At 30.6% G+C, this 15,449-nt stretch overlaps 1 protein-coding gene across 1 annotated transcript; it reads right to left on the bottom strand.

Moving 5' to 3' along the window:
* Nucleotides 1–3,518: 3,518 nt before the first annotated feature.
* LOC120092443 lies at nt 3,519–7,966 on the bottom strand. Its single transcript, XM_039050531.1, has 3 exons — nt 6,732–7,966; nt 5,237–5,357; nt 3,519–4,206 (listed from the first exon to the last, which is right to left on the bottom strand). The coding sequence occupies exons 1-3, from the start codon at nt 7,515–7,517 to the stop codon at nt 3,707–3,709; spliced, it is 1,407 nt and encodes a 468-aa protein (XP_038906459.1). The 5' UTR covers nt 7,518–7,966; the 3' UTR covers nt 3,519–3,706.
* Between the last annotated feature and the right edge of the window lie 7,483 nt (nt 7,967–15,449).

The following is a 15,449-nucleotide window of genomic DNA, read 5'->3' on the forward strand; positions in this document are numbered from 1 at the left end:
AAAAAAAAAAAACTTAAATCATGCAAACTATGATAACTTCAAATTTAAAGATAATTTAATCAAGGATAAATTTAAATGACACACTAAAAATTAAATCATGCAATTTGGAAAGATTAAAAAAAATAACTAAGACAAGAAGTAAAAAAAATTGAAAACAAGAAATAAAAGAGAGAGAAGAAAAAAAAAACACCGGGAATTATAGTGGTTCGGCAAATTGCTTACTCCACTCTCCAAGACTTCTTCTTGGGTATTTCACTAAGTGATCCTCTTGCAGGTGAGGACTAAATCGATACACGACCATTTTTTTCGTAGGTTAAAGAGAAACCTAAGATCTTTTTTACTGGTTCAAGATCAAAACAATTTCTTTTTCTCTCAACCCAAGGTGTACCCACACCTTAATACAATTCCCAAAAAAGTCAATATAAAATATAAACTTGTAAATGAAATTACATTGTAACTAAACTTTCTTGGAAAGGTTGACACTAAGCTACAAAGGAAAAAATCAATAAATATAGATTAGATTGAAATGATTAACATTTAACACACTCCTATACATGCATTAACCAACCCCTAAAAAAAACAACAACAACAAATGAACCTCTAATCCTTCATCCCTACCAAATGATTTGTATTTATTTATTTATTTATGGTAGTGAAACCTTCTAGACACTAAACTGCAAATGAAAACCCTAATGATAACCTAATGAAAGACTAATAATACAAGAACCAATAGAAGTAATTAAATTAGATGATAATGATTAACAGCCCCTATACATGCATTAACCGACATAAAAACCCAAAACGGACCTACCAACAAAAAAAAATCTCTATAATTAAACTTCATGGAATCATTCGTCTGGTTCTGCCACTATCAGTGTACATTGTAATTGGAGATTGGACCAATAAACCCATGGGAAGTGTGAGAGCTTCAAATGCCAACAAGTTAATGAGATTGCAAATGTTTTAGAGCGAAGTGGGTATTAATTCATGTGGTCACTACGGCAACCATCACCGTCGCAAAACAACGGTTGAGAGGGTGATTGGGTGGACTCCATAATGGGAGATTAAAGACATCTGATAATGGGAGAGTTGTAAAGTATGATCAACAATCACTAATCAAACCAGATTATAACAGCAAAATGTCTCATCAGTTAAAGCTTGGAATAGTTAAATGTTCTGCTATAATAGTACTTGCCAAATTTGACCATAAAAATAACAAAAGTATTCATTCCTTATTTATCTCCGTCAATCACCATCTTGAATGGAGAATCTTCTGAAAATCAATCAAAAAATTGTTTTTGATTGATTATAGAAACATTAACACTCTTTCTTGTCCTTTTCGCAAATCCAACCCCAACTTTTCATGTAAATGTCAATCATAATTATGGTTAATTTGGAACTCTCTTTATTCCTCTTTTAAGTCCTGTATGCACAACATATCAAATTAATATGTGATTAATCAAATTAATCATGTGAGTGAAAGCGTATTTAGAGACGGATCTATAAAGGAGATAGGGGATAGTTGTTTTTATTTTTTATTTTAACCCATTTTTGTTGCTTGAAATTTTATATATATATAGCTTAAAATACTTCATTCCATTTGTATTTTTTTTCACACATGTGTTCATGTTTATATATAAATATTTTTTAAATTCTACGCTCGTTTGGCTTATTGTTTTTTAGTTTATGAAAATTAAGGTATATAAACACCATTTTCACATATAAATTTTTTGTTTTCTTATTTTCTAATTACTTTACCATTATTTTAACATTATATTCAAGTTGGTATAAATTTAATTATTAGTTTTTAAAATTATGACTAATAAATACCCTCTTTTTAATTTAGCTTTTCCCATAAAAATGTCTAAAAAAATATGTAAACTTTCAATTTAGTATCTACAAATTTCATAAAATATTAAAAATGCTTAAAATTTTAATCTTTGTATTAGACACAAAAAAAAAAAAAAAAAAAAAAAATCTAAATCTAATTGAACCTCACAATTTCAATTTTGTAGCCAATAGTTACATTATTTAAAAATATAAATATATTTACTACTACATATTAGACACACTATTTGAGATGTCAATGATCTAATATTTAGTTTTTAAAGTTCAAGAACTATAAATGACACAAATTTTGACATTAATGAGCTAAAATTTTAACCTTATATAAATTTGTGCCCCCTAACATGAAATTCAGGATATGCTACTGTCCGTATGTAGTTAGTTATGATCTTTTTTTCGATATTATATGATTTGAATATTATATGTATGCATCTAAAATTATATTTATATAAGCTTGTGCCCCTTGTATAAAATCATGAATCCGTCACTGAGTATATTTGCTATTTTCTAATACAACTTTGTTTTTATTATTCTTCCAGATGGAACCTCAAAATTTGCTATGAACCACAATTTCCCTTTAGTCAATGTAGTTGATGTAGTTTAGAGTTCTCACAGGGGAATATGAGCTCGAGTTTGGATGATGGCCTTTAAGCTCAATCAATTATATTTTGGGTTTAGTTGATCAATAACCCATTTTTAGGTTAACTAGATCCGAATATTATGATCCAATTGGATCAAATCAATTTTTCCAAATATTATAATCTAATTGGACCAAGCCACGTGACATTATCGGGCTGTTTATTTTATCTGACTTTTGATATTTTTGATATTCTAAATTTGATAATGTATAATTTCGTTATTTTAATAATTTGTGATTCGTCCAAAGTTTCTCAACGCTTATTTTAAGCACAAATATATTGTGTTTTATTGAGATGGTCCCTGTTTTTATAATATATTTGACAAAATGGGTTTGGGCATGAGCTTCCTGATGCCCATGGGCTTTTGGATTCCCTCTAATTCAGGCCCATCAACAAAAACTAGTAATTTGCCACTGCTGGTCTTAATTTTATCATCTTTTTCTTAAAAAAGAAAATAATAATAACAAATAAAAATCCATGCCCATTATTGCCTTTAAAAATAAAATTCCATGCCCAATATTTATGGATTTGAGTATTGTGAATGTTTCTAAAGAGGATTCTTTCCCTTAGGTTAAAAGTCTATCTAAAATGTTAGAAATGGCTTAACTTTTCCTTATAATTCAATGGCAAGTTTTCTTTACACCTTGGAGCAAACAATACTAAAAATCAATTACCATCAAATTCTCATTACAAATTATCAATTACATAATATAAAATACCCACTGCCCATTGTGATTAAACTATATAAAAATCAAATGTTCTCAAACTTTTTGGTTCGAGTATATGTTTTAATCAAATATATGAACAAGGACATATTTATGAGTGATTCGTTAAGAGCAATTTGAAAATTACTTTTAATGATTCAAAATTAATTTCGATGATATGAAAATTATATTTAAAAGTATAAAATTAAATATTAAATTCTTTTAGTTATTTTGAACATGACAAAAGTGATTTTAATAATTTCAAAATTAATCCGAAACATGTATGCCTAACAATAGAACCATAAAATAAAATTTAGAGAAAAAATCAAAATAATAATGAAAAAACAAATTGAAATTTCATAGAGATTTATGAAATACAATTTATAGGAAAATTTCGAGTACTATCCTTTCTAATTTGACACGCTATCAAATAATACAACAGTAGTACTAGAAATTTTCCCAAAACCGATTTCGGTGTTAATTAGCTACATTTGTTTTTGTCTAAAAAATTAAAAGAAGCTATAAGGAGAGGTCAATTAAAAGATCATTAAACAAAGAGATCCAAACCTCAGCTTCAAACTCCGCCACTAACTCCTCCTTTTCTCCGGCGAAACTTGTCCATTTTCCGGCGACTTCCATATCTTTAATGTAAAAAATCCGTTCCTCCGGCGACTCCCATCCCATTACCATCATATCTCCGGCGTCTCCATCGATCCAATTTTGGGTGAATTTCAAAAGGTGTGCTTGATCAAAATCTGAATTAGTTGCAGTTGCTTCGTGTTCTTCGAGTTTCTGGTGGAAGAAATCGAGAAGCAGATTCTCTGTTGATTTGGTTGTGGATTTCAGAAGCTTTAGGAACTCGAAAGCCTTTTCTTCCATTTGGTGTTCCTTTTTAGTTATTAAAGTGAAATGTTGACCAATAACACTTATGTCTGTGAATCGTTTCTTTAAGTCTACAGGCTCTAATTCCATTCCCTTCTCCAATCGCTTACTCTTCTCTCTATGTTTTTGCTTCTTGCCTGTCATCATCACAATGCCCATTACTATTTATAAATGTCTTACGAATTTCTCATAAATCCATTTAAATTTTCAATTTTGTATCTGGCAGGTGTATGTGTATATTAAAAAATTAAAAAAAAAAAAAAAGATGTTCGAAGAATAATTCATAATTTTGAAAAATTTAGAGCTTATTTAGCATAGAATCTGTTTTATGTTTTCAGATTCACTAAATTTAGTAAATATGTTTAATTATATTAAAAAAAGATAAAAATATTTACAAATACAATATATCATGTTAAAAACTCAATTCAATTTTTTAAAAAATATGATATGTGTTATGTAATGCATAATATTTCAAAATAATAATTATATAGTTTTTTTAACGTAAATCATATTTATAAATAAATTAATAATTGTTTATTGTCAATTAAATATTAGTGGATTACTTCAACTAATTTTTTATTTATAAATGTAACATATCTAACACATTTTAAACAATTATTTAAATTATAATCTAATTTTAAATTTGTTACCAATCACATGTCTGAAAAACATGAAATACAATTCTATTTTCATCATACCAAATGCCTTTAAGGATTAGATAAACAAAAAATTTAAAGTTCATGGAGTAAACTTATAATTTGATTTTTTTTTTTTTAATGTTATTTGAATTTATTCAATTTTTTTTTTGAAGTTCAAAATTGATTTAACTTGAACAATGTAAGGTATATATCATGAGCCAAAAAGTCAAATATTTAGTCGAAATAAAAAAATAAAATGTGGGTGATGATAATCTTAATGTGACATTATATTTTAGTAAATGGATGGAAATTAAGAGGGAGAAAAATGTCAGAAAGAGAAGTTCTTAATTTCTTCTTCAAATTTAAAAGAAACTGGGGAATTTTTTAGTTTTCTTTAGTTTCTGTAAAATTTGTCTAATTTATTGAGTATCATGTCATAAATAAATTTTCTTTGGTCATTTTATGGTAAGAATTAAATTAAAACTTTATAATAAATTATAAGACTTATATATAGAGAGAGGAGAGAGACCTTCGACAAGATTGATGTTGCAGTTGAAAGATGAGGAAATGTCTTGATCTTCATCTTCGAAAGGAAAATCCAACACTGAAACTGGACTTAATTGTTCCTTTTCTTCATCATTTTGCCATTGCTGTTACGATATGAAATAAACAAACGATTTTATTTCATTAACTAAACAAATAAAATCGATCTTTTTTATGATTCTTCCCGTGTTAGAAGTCATATTACAAATTTTCAAAATTAAAATATGGTCAATTATATATATATATATATATTACAAAATTGTATGTTATTAACGGTAATAGAAATTACCTTGATCGAAATATTCGATCCCTATCTCTATAATTATTATACTAAAAAAATGAAAATAATATAGTCATATTATATTACGAGTAAGTTTATTAACAAAGAAGTTAGATGAAATTATTTTCCCATGCATACTTAGGGCGGTTACATTATTAAAGTTTCTCAGTCTTTTCTTCACATTTAAAATAATTATTAATGAAGGAAATTATTGACATTAAAACAATCTTGTTTGTTAGTGATTTTCATTTACTTAAGAGGCAAATTCTCATATATCTAAAAAAGGAAAATAATAATAAAGTTATAAAATATACTCTTCCAAAAAATATATATAAAATATACCTTTCTAAAACACACAAACAAAAAAATGTATTAGCTTAATTGACATATGCAACAATAGATAACATTTATAAATAACAAATGTCAAAAAAACAGACAAAAATTGTAAATTAATATTAATTCAATGTGTGCTCTCAACACAACAACAGACCACTAGGAATGCTCTTATTTTTATTTTTATTATTTTAAGAAACCAAAACAAAATCTCCAATATTTATTATTATTATTTTAAATAAAAGAATCCCTATGATTTTCTTACCGACACATAGAAGAAAGCCAGCAGATGACAGACCAATAATATTAGACACTAGTTTTCCTTGGAATGGCATGATGGTAAATATCACCAAAATGTTAAGAAAGACATGAAGCCGCAATCTAGTATCGCGTGTACCATGAAATCAAAAGGTCTCGCAGGTTTGACAGCCGTAGATCCCGCTGCTTTGAGACACATGGCGAGATCGTAGGCCTCGATGAACTCAAATGTATTTAATTACGTGTCCCTGATTTGTATTCTAACTTTTCCCAATATATACCCCACACGTGAAATTAATACACTCTCAAAATCCAGCTGTATTTTCTCTATCTATTATTTTATCTACACAACTATAATTTAATTCTACGAATATTTCAAATCATAGCTTCCCTTTTTCTGAAAGAAAAAAATTAAATATATATATATTTCTCTCACGAAATTCAAATTTTAAAATAAACCAAATTTAATTTACATTTTAGATCTAAATTGGAGTTTTTTTTTTTTTTTTCCAAGTCGTTTGTAAAATGAACGGTGGAGATGGAATGGAAAAACAATCAGAGGCGGTTATCAAATGCACGCGAAGCATGGGATTGGAAACTAAATCCTGACCTTAACGATATCTTTCCGGTAACCGGTGGTGGCGGCGGCGGCGGCGGCCGGAGCGGTAGTTGTGTCCTCCATGGAATCTTTTCCGAACGATACGCCATCTCTTTTGCCAATGAGATTACCAGGTGAATCCTTATCGTCCTTAACGGCGTCGTTTTCGCTGCAACTCTCGGAATTACCGCTCGAAGACGACGGAATCATCTCCGATGTAAATTCACTCTCCGTCCAACTGATACTATTACTGCAACTACTGGTCGAGTTTCTTCCAGCGACGGCAATGGCGGTACAGACGGCAGAATCGGAGCGATTCAAGTCAGATGACGGCGGTTCTTTCTCATCAAGAAATTCCTTAAACGATTTCCACCGTCTAGTATTTGGATCGACGATTTCCGATTTCTTCCAGAACGCTTTCGAAATCAATTTCCGCGAAATACTCCTCGGCAAAAACGACTTACGTGAAGAAGGTAATGGAAATTGCTTGAAGGCTCTGAGAACAGCGTCGGAAGCTCTTTGCAAAGTGGAGATAGTGGAGAGAGCGATTTTTCTGGAGGTTGTTCGAGGAAGGAATCTTTTAGTTAGGGAAGTATCTTTCACTTTGAGATCGATTTCGAGGAGAAATCGGACGGTTGTGGTGCAGCATTGGCGGCGAGGAAATGATCGGAAGCCATTGGAGGAGCAAGAGCTCAAATCGTCAAGAAGATAATCCTTGAGCATGAAGGACTTAGGTTTTTCAAGCGGAGGCTTCGATATGAGAGTCCAATTAGAAGAATCAGTGGACGCCGACGCCATAATCGAAGAACAGAGAATTCAAAATTCAGAGAGAGGAAGTGAGAATTGACAGAACAGAGGATTCGAATTTGTAAAGGATGATGATGATGAGAGAGAGAGAGAGAGAGAGTAGAGCATTAAAAGCAGAGTGGTGAATTGGTATATAGAAAAGGAAGAAACAAAACTTCCATAAATTCACTTTCCTTGTTTAAATTCAGAGATAGAAATGGAGGTTTGAATCTAAGAAAGAAGAACAAAACTTAATATATAAAAGAACAGAGGAAGGATGAAGATGAAGAAGAAGAAGAAGAAGATGATGATGATGATGAAGAAGAAGGTTACAGGATGGTTCTTAGTGGAATTGGGAGTGAAGTTTTAAAAATTTGAATCTGAAGTTGGAATATTTTATTGTTTTTTTCAATTAAGATTGGAGATTTCGATTTTACTGTCAGCGAAAAAAAATAATCTAACATGTTACTTACTCCATCAATTTTAAGTTTGGTTCCTTTCTAGTCGTTTTTTTGTTTAAAAATAATTTTCATCCTTCGAACTTTATGAAAGTAATAATTATGATTCCAATAATCATTTTATTTTTTTGTTTATATTTCTTTAAATTAAGTCTATAGACCGAAAATAAAAATTCAAATAGTGATCTTAATTTTTGAATTTTCGTTTGTAACAATTTAATCCTCATATTTTTAATTTTGTAACAATGTAGTCCCTAAACTTTAACATTTAACAATTTAATCCTTTTATTTTTAAATTTGTAACAATTTAGTTTCTCACTTAAAAAAATTCATCAAAATTAGATGTTAATTTTATGATTTTATGATGTAGACTTTGTATTTTATAAAAATATTGAATCTCTAATTAATTTAGAGATTTATTTATGCGAGAAATCTCATTAAATCTTAATATTAATTTCTGCAATATGAGCTAAGTCGTTACAAATTTTAAAGTATAAGAACTTATTGACATGGTAAAGTTTAGGGACTAAATTATTGCAAAATTGAAAGTACAAAGATCAAATTGTCACAAACCAAAGTTCAGGAACTAAATCATTACATTTATAAAAATTTAGGGAATACAAGTTATTTTTAACCTTCTTTTGAATTTTAATCTATATACTTTTAATAAATCTTAAAATTAATTCTGCTATCTTATTGTTGATTTTTTTTTTTTTTTTTTAAAAAATAAAGTAGTTGCTAGCGATATCTTTTTATAAATTGTAAAAGATATATTTTTTACAGAAAATTTATCATAGGTTAAATTGTAAATTTGGTCCATAGAATTTCTAGAAAATTTATCTTATGAAATTGAATATCTATGATAATTTTATCAATTCATAGAGATTACTTATGACATTTTATCACATTAAAGCTTAAATTATAACTCTCTCCAAACTATAGAAACTAAATTTATAATTTAACATCTACCATATTATTTAACCAATTTATTAAAGTTAAGAAAAAATTATAAAATCCACTCCTAAAATATGGTGGTAGTTGCACTTATACCCTTAAACTTATACAAATGTTAAAATTGGACCCTTAAACTTACGTAATTCTATAACTTGTAATGATTTTATAACTTTGAGTGCTCAATGGTTATCATTTGTGAGTTCAATTTCTACAATTATTATATGTTTGAGAGTCCAATTTTAACACTTCTAGAAGTTCGGAAGGATTAATATTTACAACTGAAAATTTAAGGATGTAATTGCAACTACCACTATACATAAGGGATGTCTTTTACCATTTACCCAAAATTATAACTAAACTTAAGATTTACTAAGTTCATATGACAATCAAAATGGAAAAAATCTAAAGTATTAAAAAAAAACAATACTTGAATGCATGATTTAAGGTAATAGTGCAATCTAAAAAAATAATAGAAGAAAAAAAAATATTTTAAAAATAAAAGATTTATAACATAATAAACAGATTAAAAACAAGGCGTAACATGCTTCAAAAAGAACAGGAAAAAAAAAAGTGTAACAGAATTGAAAATTAAGGGTTGAAATTGAAAAAGGAAAAGGGTGAGACCCGTAGTTGACCTTCTAAATCTAAAAAGTGGAATTATATAATTTCATCGCTTTGTTTTATGCACTTTTTTTCTGAATATTTCCACTCTTCACGCGCGGTAGCACGTGTGCATGCATGATCCATGCTCTATTATAATTAAAAATACCACTTCTTTTTATTTTTCTACTTTTTATTTCTGTCTTCTTGTTGCTTTCTTCTATTTGTTTTTTCTTTTTTTCTAGAGGGGAATCAATTTTATTTTCAAATTTGTCAGGTCTATTCATTTACACCACAATTTTTTTATTTCATATACTCTACACATTTAAATAAGTAGTGTGGTAAAAAAATTTAATTCTGTCCATTCACCCACTACTTTTTAACTTGAAAAAAAAAATAAAAATCTTATTAAATTCATTGGTTTAAATAAAAAAAAGTTTTGGAACAAACATGTTTAAGGGAAATTGTTAGAAATATTGAAAACTCATTAAATTAGTAGCAATAATATGCATGTGAGAAAAATTTATATTTTCACTACAACTACAATTTGGAAGCTCTCATCTAAGCCTTTATATATATATATATACTCATTTGGCAATACTAAATCTTCTAATGTTTGACAAATCTCTACTTTCTTTTCCTCAAAATCACTTTTGCATTTTGCCGTGAGTCAAAGTTTCAAAGTTCTTCCTAAGAATATTTTCCTTCTTTGAAATAATATTTGTTCATACAATTCTCCTTTTTCTTCTTTGGTTTTCTCTTTGCTTTCAATTTTTTCATCTACGATAGGCTTTGTCGACATCAAACCTTTTTTTCCTTTTTTTTTTTTTTTTTTTTTTTTTTTTTTTATCACTTCGATTTCGCTTGAACTTTCAAAAAGAAAATCCAAGAACATTTTCGATTTCAACAACTATAGAGTTTTCTAGGTTTATATATTATGAATATTATTATTATTAATATTCCTCCAAGATTTTATTGTGAATATATTATATTTCCTAAATCTAGTCATGTATTTTAGGTAACAAACAATCTATAATTAGGAGGATTTTTTTAGGAATTAATTTTATGTATTTTAGGTTACTAATTTCTTATATTTCTTGGGTGAAACTCATGTATATGAGTATTGAAGAAAGTGAATGAGAAACACAGAAAGAGCGAAAGATTTTGGCACTGTATCAAAGCGTTATAGAAATTCAAAGGCAAATGTAATTCAAATTTTTTTTTCTCTTCTTCTCATTTAGAGTAATCTTGAGAGATCTTGGCTAACGGAGAGGACAAAAAGATGGATATGATATGTCATTCCGGTCCTGATTCAATTACGTGGTGAGAACTATGATGAATGAAGTAGGACAATTCAAATTTCTCTAAAGGCAAAGAGAAAGTTTGGTTTTATGGAAGGGACGGTCCCGAAGCCAACAATCACAGAGAAACTTTAAGGATTGGATAATTGTGCATTCGATGTTGGTGTCATGGATAACCAATACTATTGAATCCTCCATCTAATCATCACTTGGAGAATATGATAATGCTCAACTTCTGTGGAACAATCTCAAAAACAGATTTTGTGTGGTAAGTGGTACGCCATCGTATTTGCCAATTAAATATGTCATTGGGAGAGTACAAACAATGTAAAATAGAAACTGTGGCACAATACTTTGACAACATATGTGAAAGTGCCAATTTATAAGTGTGGAAGTTGCACATGTGAAAGTATTACTCATGTTAAAACGATGAGAAATAAGGACTATCTACATCACTTTCTTATCGACCTTGATGGTGCATATGCTTCTATTCGAACAAATCTACTGGGGCAAGAGTCATTGTCGACAGTTGATACAGTATATCAACAAATGATTCAATGAGGAGACAGCTTGTCCTTTAAATAAGAATGATAAAATGTCATGGCTTTTGCGTGGTAAGTCTCAAGTTGTGGAAAATCTTGATAAATTTTGTAGTAATTGTAATAGAAAAAGTCACGATATGATAACTTGTAGAAATACAAGTTATTCTTGCTCTTAAGTCGGAACAACTAAGGTTTTTAATGATAAATTCTCTTCATTTTTTGTTTTTAGTAGAAACGCATGGAATTATTCAAATATTAGCAAACTCATGCAAAAGTTTTATTATTAAATATCGCGGCGCTAACGCATTGTAGCAGGATTTCAATATGAGGATTAACGCTAACGCATTAGAGAAGTGCCGTAGGGAAAGCTCTAACGCATGGGCCATGCGTCGGAGGGAGTTCAATGTAGAGAAGATTCATTGATCCAGGCTGATTGTGTCACGTCACCACTTGCAAGTATGGGCACCTGCTTCCGAGAGTCAGGCGGCTAACCAGGGCATGGACTTTAATGCTGACCAGGATATGGACTTTAATTAGTCATAGTTTAAGCTGTGACCAACGCCTATAAATAGATGAAGTCCCTCCAGAGTTCGTAGTGAGAAAATTATTCAGTTCAGAAATTATCAAGACCCTGTAATTAGTCATAGTTTAAGCTGTGGTGCCAAGATGATCAGAAGGGTTGAGAACTACCACCACCACCGATCAGGGAGCGAAGGAAGCCAAGATTGAGAAAGACACTTCGTCCTCTTCCTATACAAGTGATTGTACACAATAGAATTGAGCCAAAGAGATACAAGAGATTGTACTCTGCGGCTTGACTCAGTTTCCTTCATCTCATTTATCGCTTTCATTTCACTTGATTGATTGTAAAGACAATTTGCTTCTTTATAAAATTCATATATTTGATCCATCACATTTTTGCCATTGTTTATTTCTTGTTCATGTTGAATGCATTTATACTTTATAAAAAAAATTCATTTCAACGCTTAAGCTAACTTGACCAATTGGTAAAAGCATCTTTAACTTTGATTGTTCGAGAGAATAACTAAGCCGCATCAAGTAGAACGCCTAGTATAGCTAGAGATAGACTTACTGGTGTTTATTGCATTCTGTGTTAGATGCATGCATCCTAAAGATAGGTTTTGTATATTGTTCGCATTGAGAAGTGTTGAAGAAAGTCTAACGCACGAACAAAAGATAAGCAAATCATCCCATCTCATCTACATCACAGGTTTGTGTACACTCATCTTAGACCGACGTATCCACTTACATTAAACTCCATTTTCGCATGATCCATCACTCACCACTCAATTCTTTTGTATCTTCTTGCACAGGCACAATACTTTATTGTAAATAACACATTTCTCTCATTCATTTAGGAAAACCCCTATAATAGATACAACGCAAGGTCTGTGTTTGTTTAACTGAATCCTTGAGTTCAACCCTGGACTTGTCAGGAACCTAAATTAGATTTATACTTAGGTCTGGTTTAGGAAAACTTGAACGTCATTAATAGGAGTGTCGTGCGTTCTGATTGCATATCTCTAACGCATCAACGCGCTACAACTACTTAAACGTATCACAACATCAACACACCATTCATACTTAACACTTATTTTTCCAACTTATTTTATACAATACACTCCCTGCTCGAATTATAATAGCAACGAACACGACGTGTCCTCTTGCTTCCAATTCCAATTATATGAGTTCCCTGAGTGGTAGGGGGATCGACCTCGTGGAGGAAGGGAATCAGGTCGTGGTGGAGGACGAACAGGAAGAAGCGGTGGGCATGTAGACTCCGATCGTGGCAAAGGGAATAATACACCGCCTGTTTGAGCAAATAAAGTTGGTGGGGTTGGAACATCTTCTACGCAACAAATAAGAACCTCACAGGGGTTGGTCGATTTCGCTGAAGTAACGAAAGATCAGTTATATGGTAAGAACAATAATTTTAGTTGGATTAAAAGGTGAAACATTGTCCGGTGAGGCTGCCAGACAGAAACATGGTAGAAGCGAGTCGAGAGGGAACTGTCAGGAGGATTACAACTTGATAATGTGTTTTATGTCCCACAATTAACATGCAATTTAATTTTTGTGACTCAATTAATTTATGAATAATATTGCATGGTACAATTCACTAATAATCTTTGTGTTATATAGGACCAACTAACGAGAAAGGTGATTGGAGCGAGTGAACAATTGGATGGACTTTATTTTTTCTGTGGTGTGTCTCAAGTGAAGGTCTTGACATTGGATGATGACTCATCGTTCGAGTTGTGGCATCAACGAATGGGACATCCATCAGAAAAAATATTGAAGAATATTCCAGTTGTGAGTCATTCTTGTAGGAAAAATAATAAACCTTGTGATGTTTGTCCGTGTTCAAAGCAACCCATATCGAGTTGTGGCATGAAAAATAATAATAAACTGCATTGAATACTTAAAAAATTATCTTGGAAAATGCTTCCATTTGAAGGATTTAGGAGTGTTGAAATATTTCTTAGGGCTAGAGGTAACTCGTAATTCAAAATGAATTTTTCTTTGCAAAGAAAATACATGCTCGAGATAATTTTTGAAACTATCCTTTTGGGCGCAAAGCCTGCGACCTTTCCCATGGAATAAAATCACAATTTGGCTTCTGCAAAAGGCGAATTTATTTCCAGTCTGGCGCCATATAGACGTATTGTAGGAAGATTGATTTACTTGTCTATTACATGACTTGATCTTACATATTCAATTCATGTTTTGTCCCAATTTATGCATCAACTGCAGGAGTATCACTGGGAAGTGACTCTCAGATTCGTTCGTTATTTAAAAAAGAGTCCAGGATAAGGAATTTTGCTGCGTAGTTAGAGTGTCCTTTGCTTAGAAGGGTGGTGTGACTCAGATTGGGCTCGTTGTCCTTCCACACGACGTTCTTTAACAAGATGGTTTGTGTTACTTGGTTGTTCACCTATATTGTGGAAAACCAATAAACAACAAACAGTGTCGAGATCTTCTGCAAAAGCTGAGTATAGATCAATGGCGGCAGCAGTGTGTGAGTTAAAATGGCTTAAGCAACTTTTAGGTGACTTGGGTTTGCGACATCTGAAGGGTATGAAGTTGTATATTGATATTCAGTTCACCTTGTATATTGGTCAAAACTCAGTTTTGCACGAATGAATAAAGCATATTGAGCCTAACTGCCATTTTGTTCAAGATGTGGTGACTGAGGAGATTATTTGCCCGTCATATGTTTCTACCCGAGCTCAAGTGGCAGATATCTTTACAAAAGCGTTGGGGAAAGCAAAATTTGAACTTTTTCTTCACAAGTTCGACGTTCGAGATCTCCACACTCCAACTTGAGGAGGGATATTAGGAATATTATTATATTATTATTCCTCCAAGATTTTATCGTGAATATATTATATTTCCTAAATTTAATTATGTATTTTAGGTAACAAACAATCTTTAATTAGGAGGATTTTTTAAGGAATTAATTTTATGTATTTTAGGTAACTAATTTCTTGTATTTTTTTTGGATGAAAACCGTGTATATGAGTTTTGAAGAAAGTGAATGAGAAACACATAAAGAATGAGTGATTTTGGCATTATATAATCTATATATATTTTTTATTATTCTATTAATTTCAATCCGTTGTGATTTTCACATTTTGATTTCGATCTTGGTGACTTTGTATTCAATCCATTGTGATTTTTGTGTTCAAGAATTTGCACCATGGATCAAAATAGTGATTTTGTAACTTTGGTTTTGATTTCTCTATTATTCCTAAATACAAACGTCTCTGTTGAAGTCAAATTGTAATTTGTATTATTTTATCAAATTCAATGTATTTTGGTTTGTTCATTTTAGATTTTCGATTTATGTGATTTTGCATTCAATCTATTCTTATTTAATATTTTAAGATCAAATCAAAATCAATTGAATTCAGTATGTCCTAAATAGTTGTAAAAAGTATACTAGCGCATCTCAATATCGTTAGTTTTAGAAGTGGGATTGTGCATATTCTAGGAGCAAGTTCAAGCTACAATCACAATTTGAGTCTATCAATGATAAAAACCTAATATACTTCATTCACAATCTAT

The sequence above is a fragment of the Benincasa hispida genome, chromosome 12 (genome assembly GCF_009727055.1).
Source record: "Benincasa hispida cultivar B227 chromosome 12, ASM972705v1, whole genome shotgun sequence".
Classification (NCBI taxonomy): Eukaryota; Viridiplantae; Streptophyta; class Magnoliopsida; order Cucurbitales; family Cucurbitaceae; genus Benincasa; species Benincasa hispida.

What these genes read in the sequence shown, in the direction of transcription:
- LOC120092443 (XM_039050531.1), bottom strand. Translation starts at nt 7,517, where the DNA reads ATGGCGTCGGCGTCCACTGATTCTTCTAATTGGACTCTCATATCGAAG. An exon ending in ACCGGAAAGATATCGTTAAG is followed by an intron (nt 5,358 to 6,731) that starts GTCAGGATTTAG and finishes ATATCGTAACAG; the next exon opens with CAATGGCAAAATGATGAAGA. An exon ending in CAACATCAATCTTGTCGAAG is followed by an intron (nt 4,207 to 5,236) that starts GTCTCTCTCCTC and finishes TGATGATGACAG; the next exon opens with GCAAGAAGCAAAAACATAGA.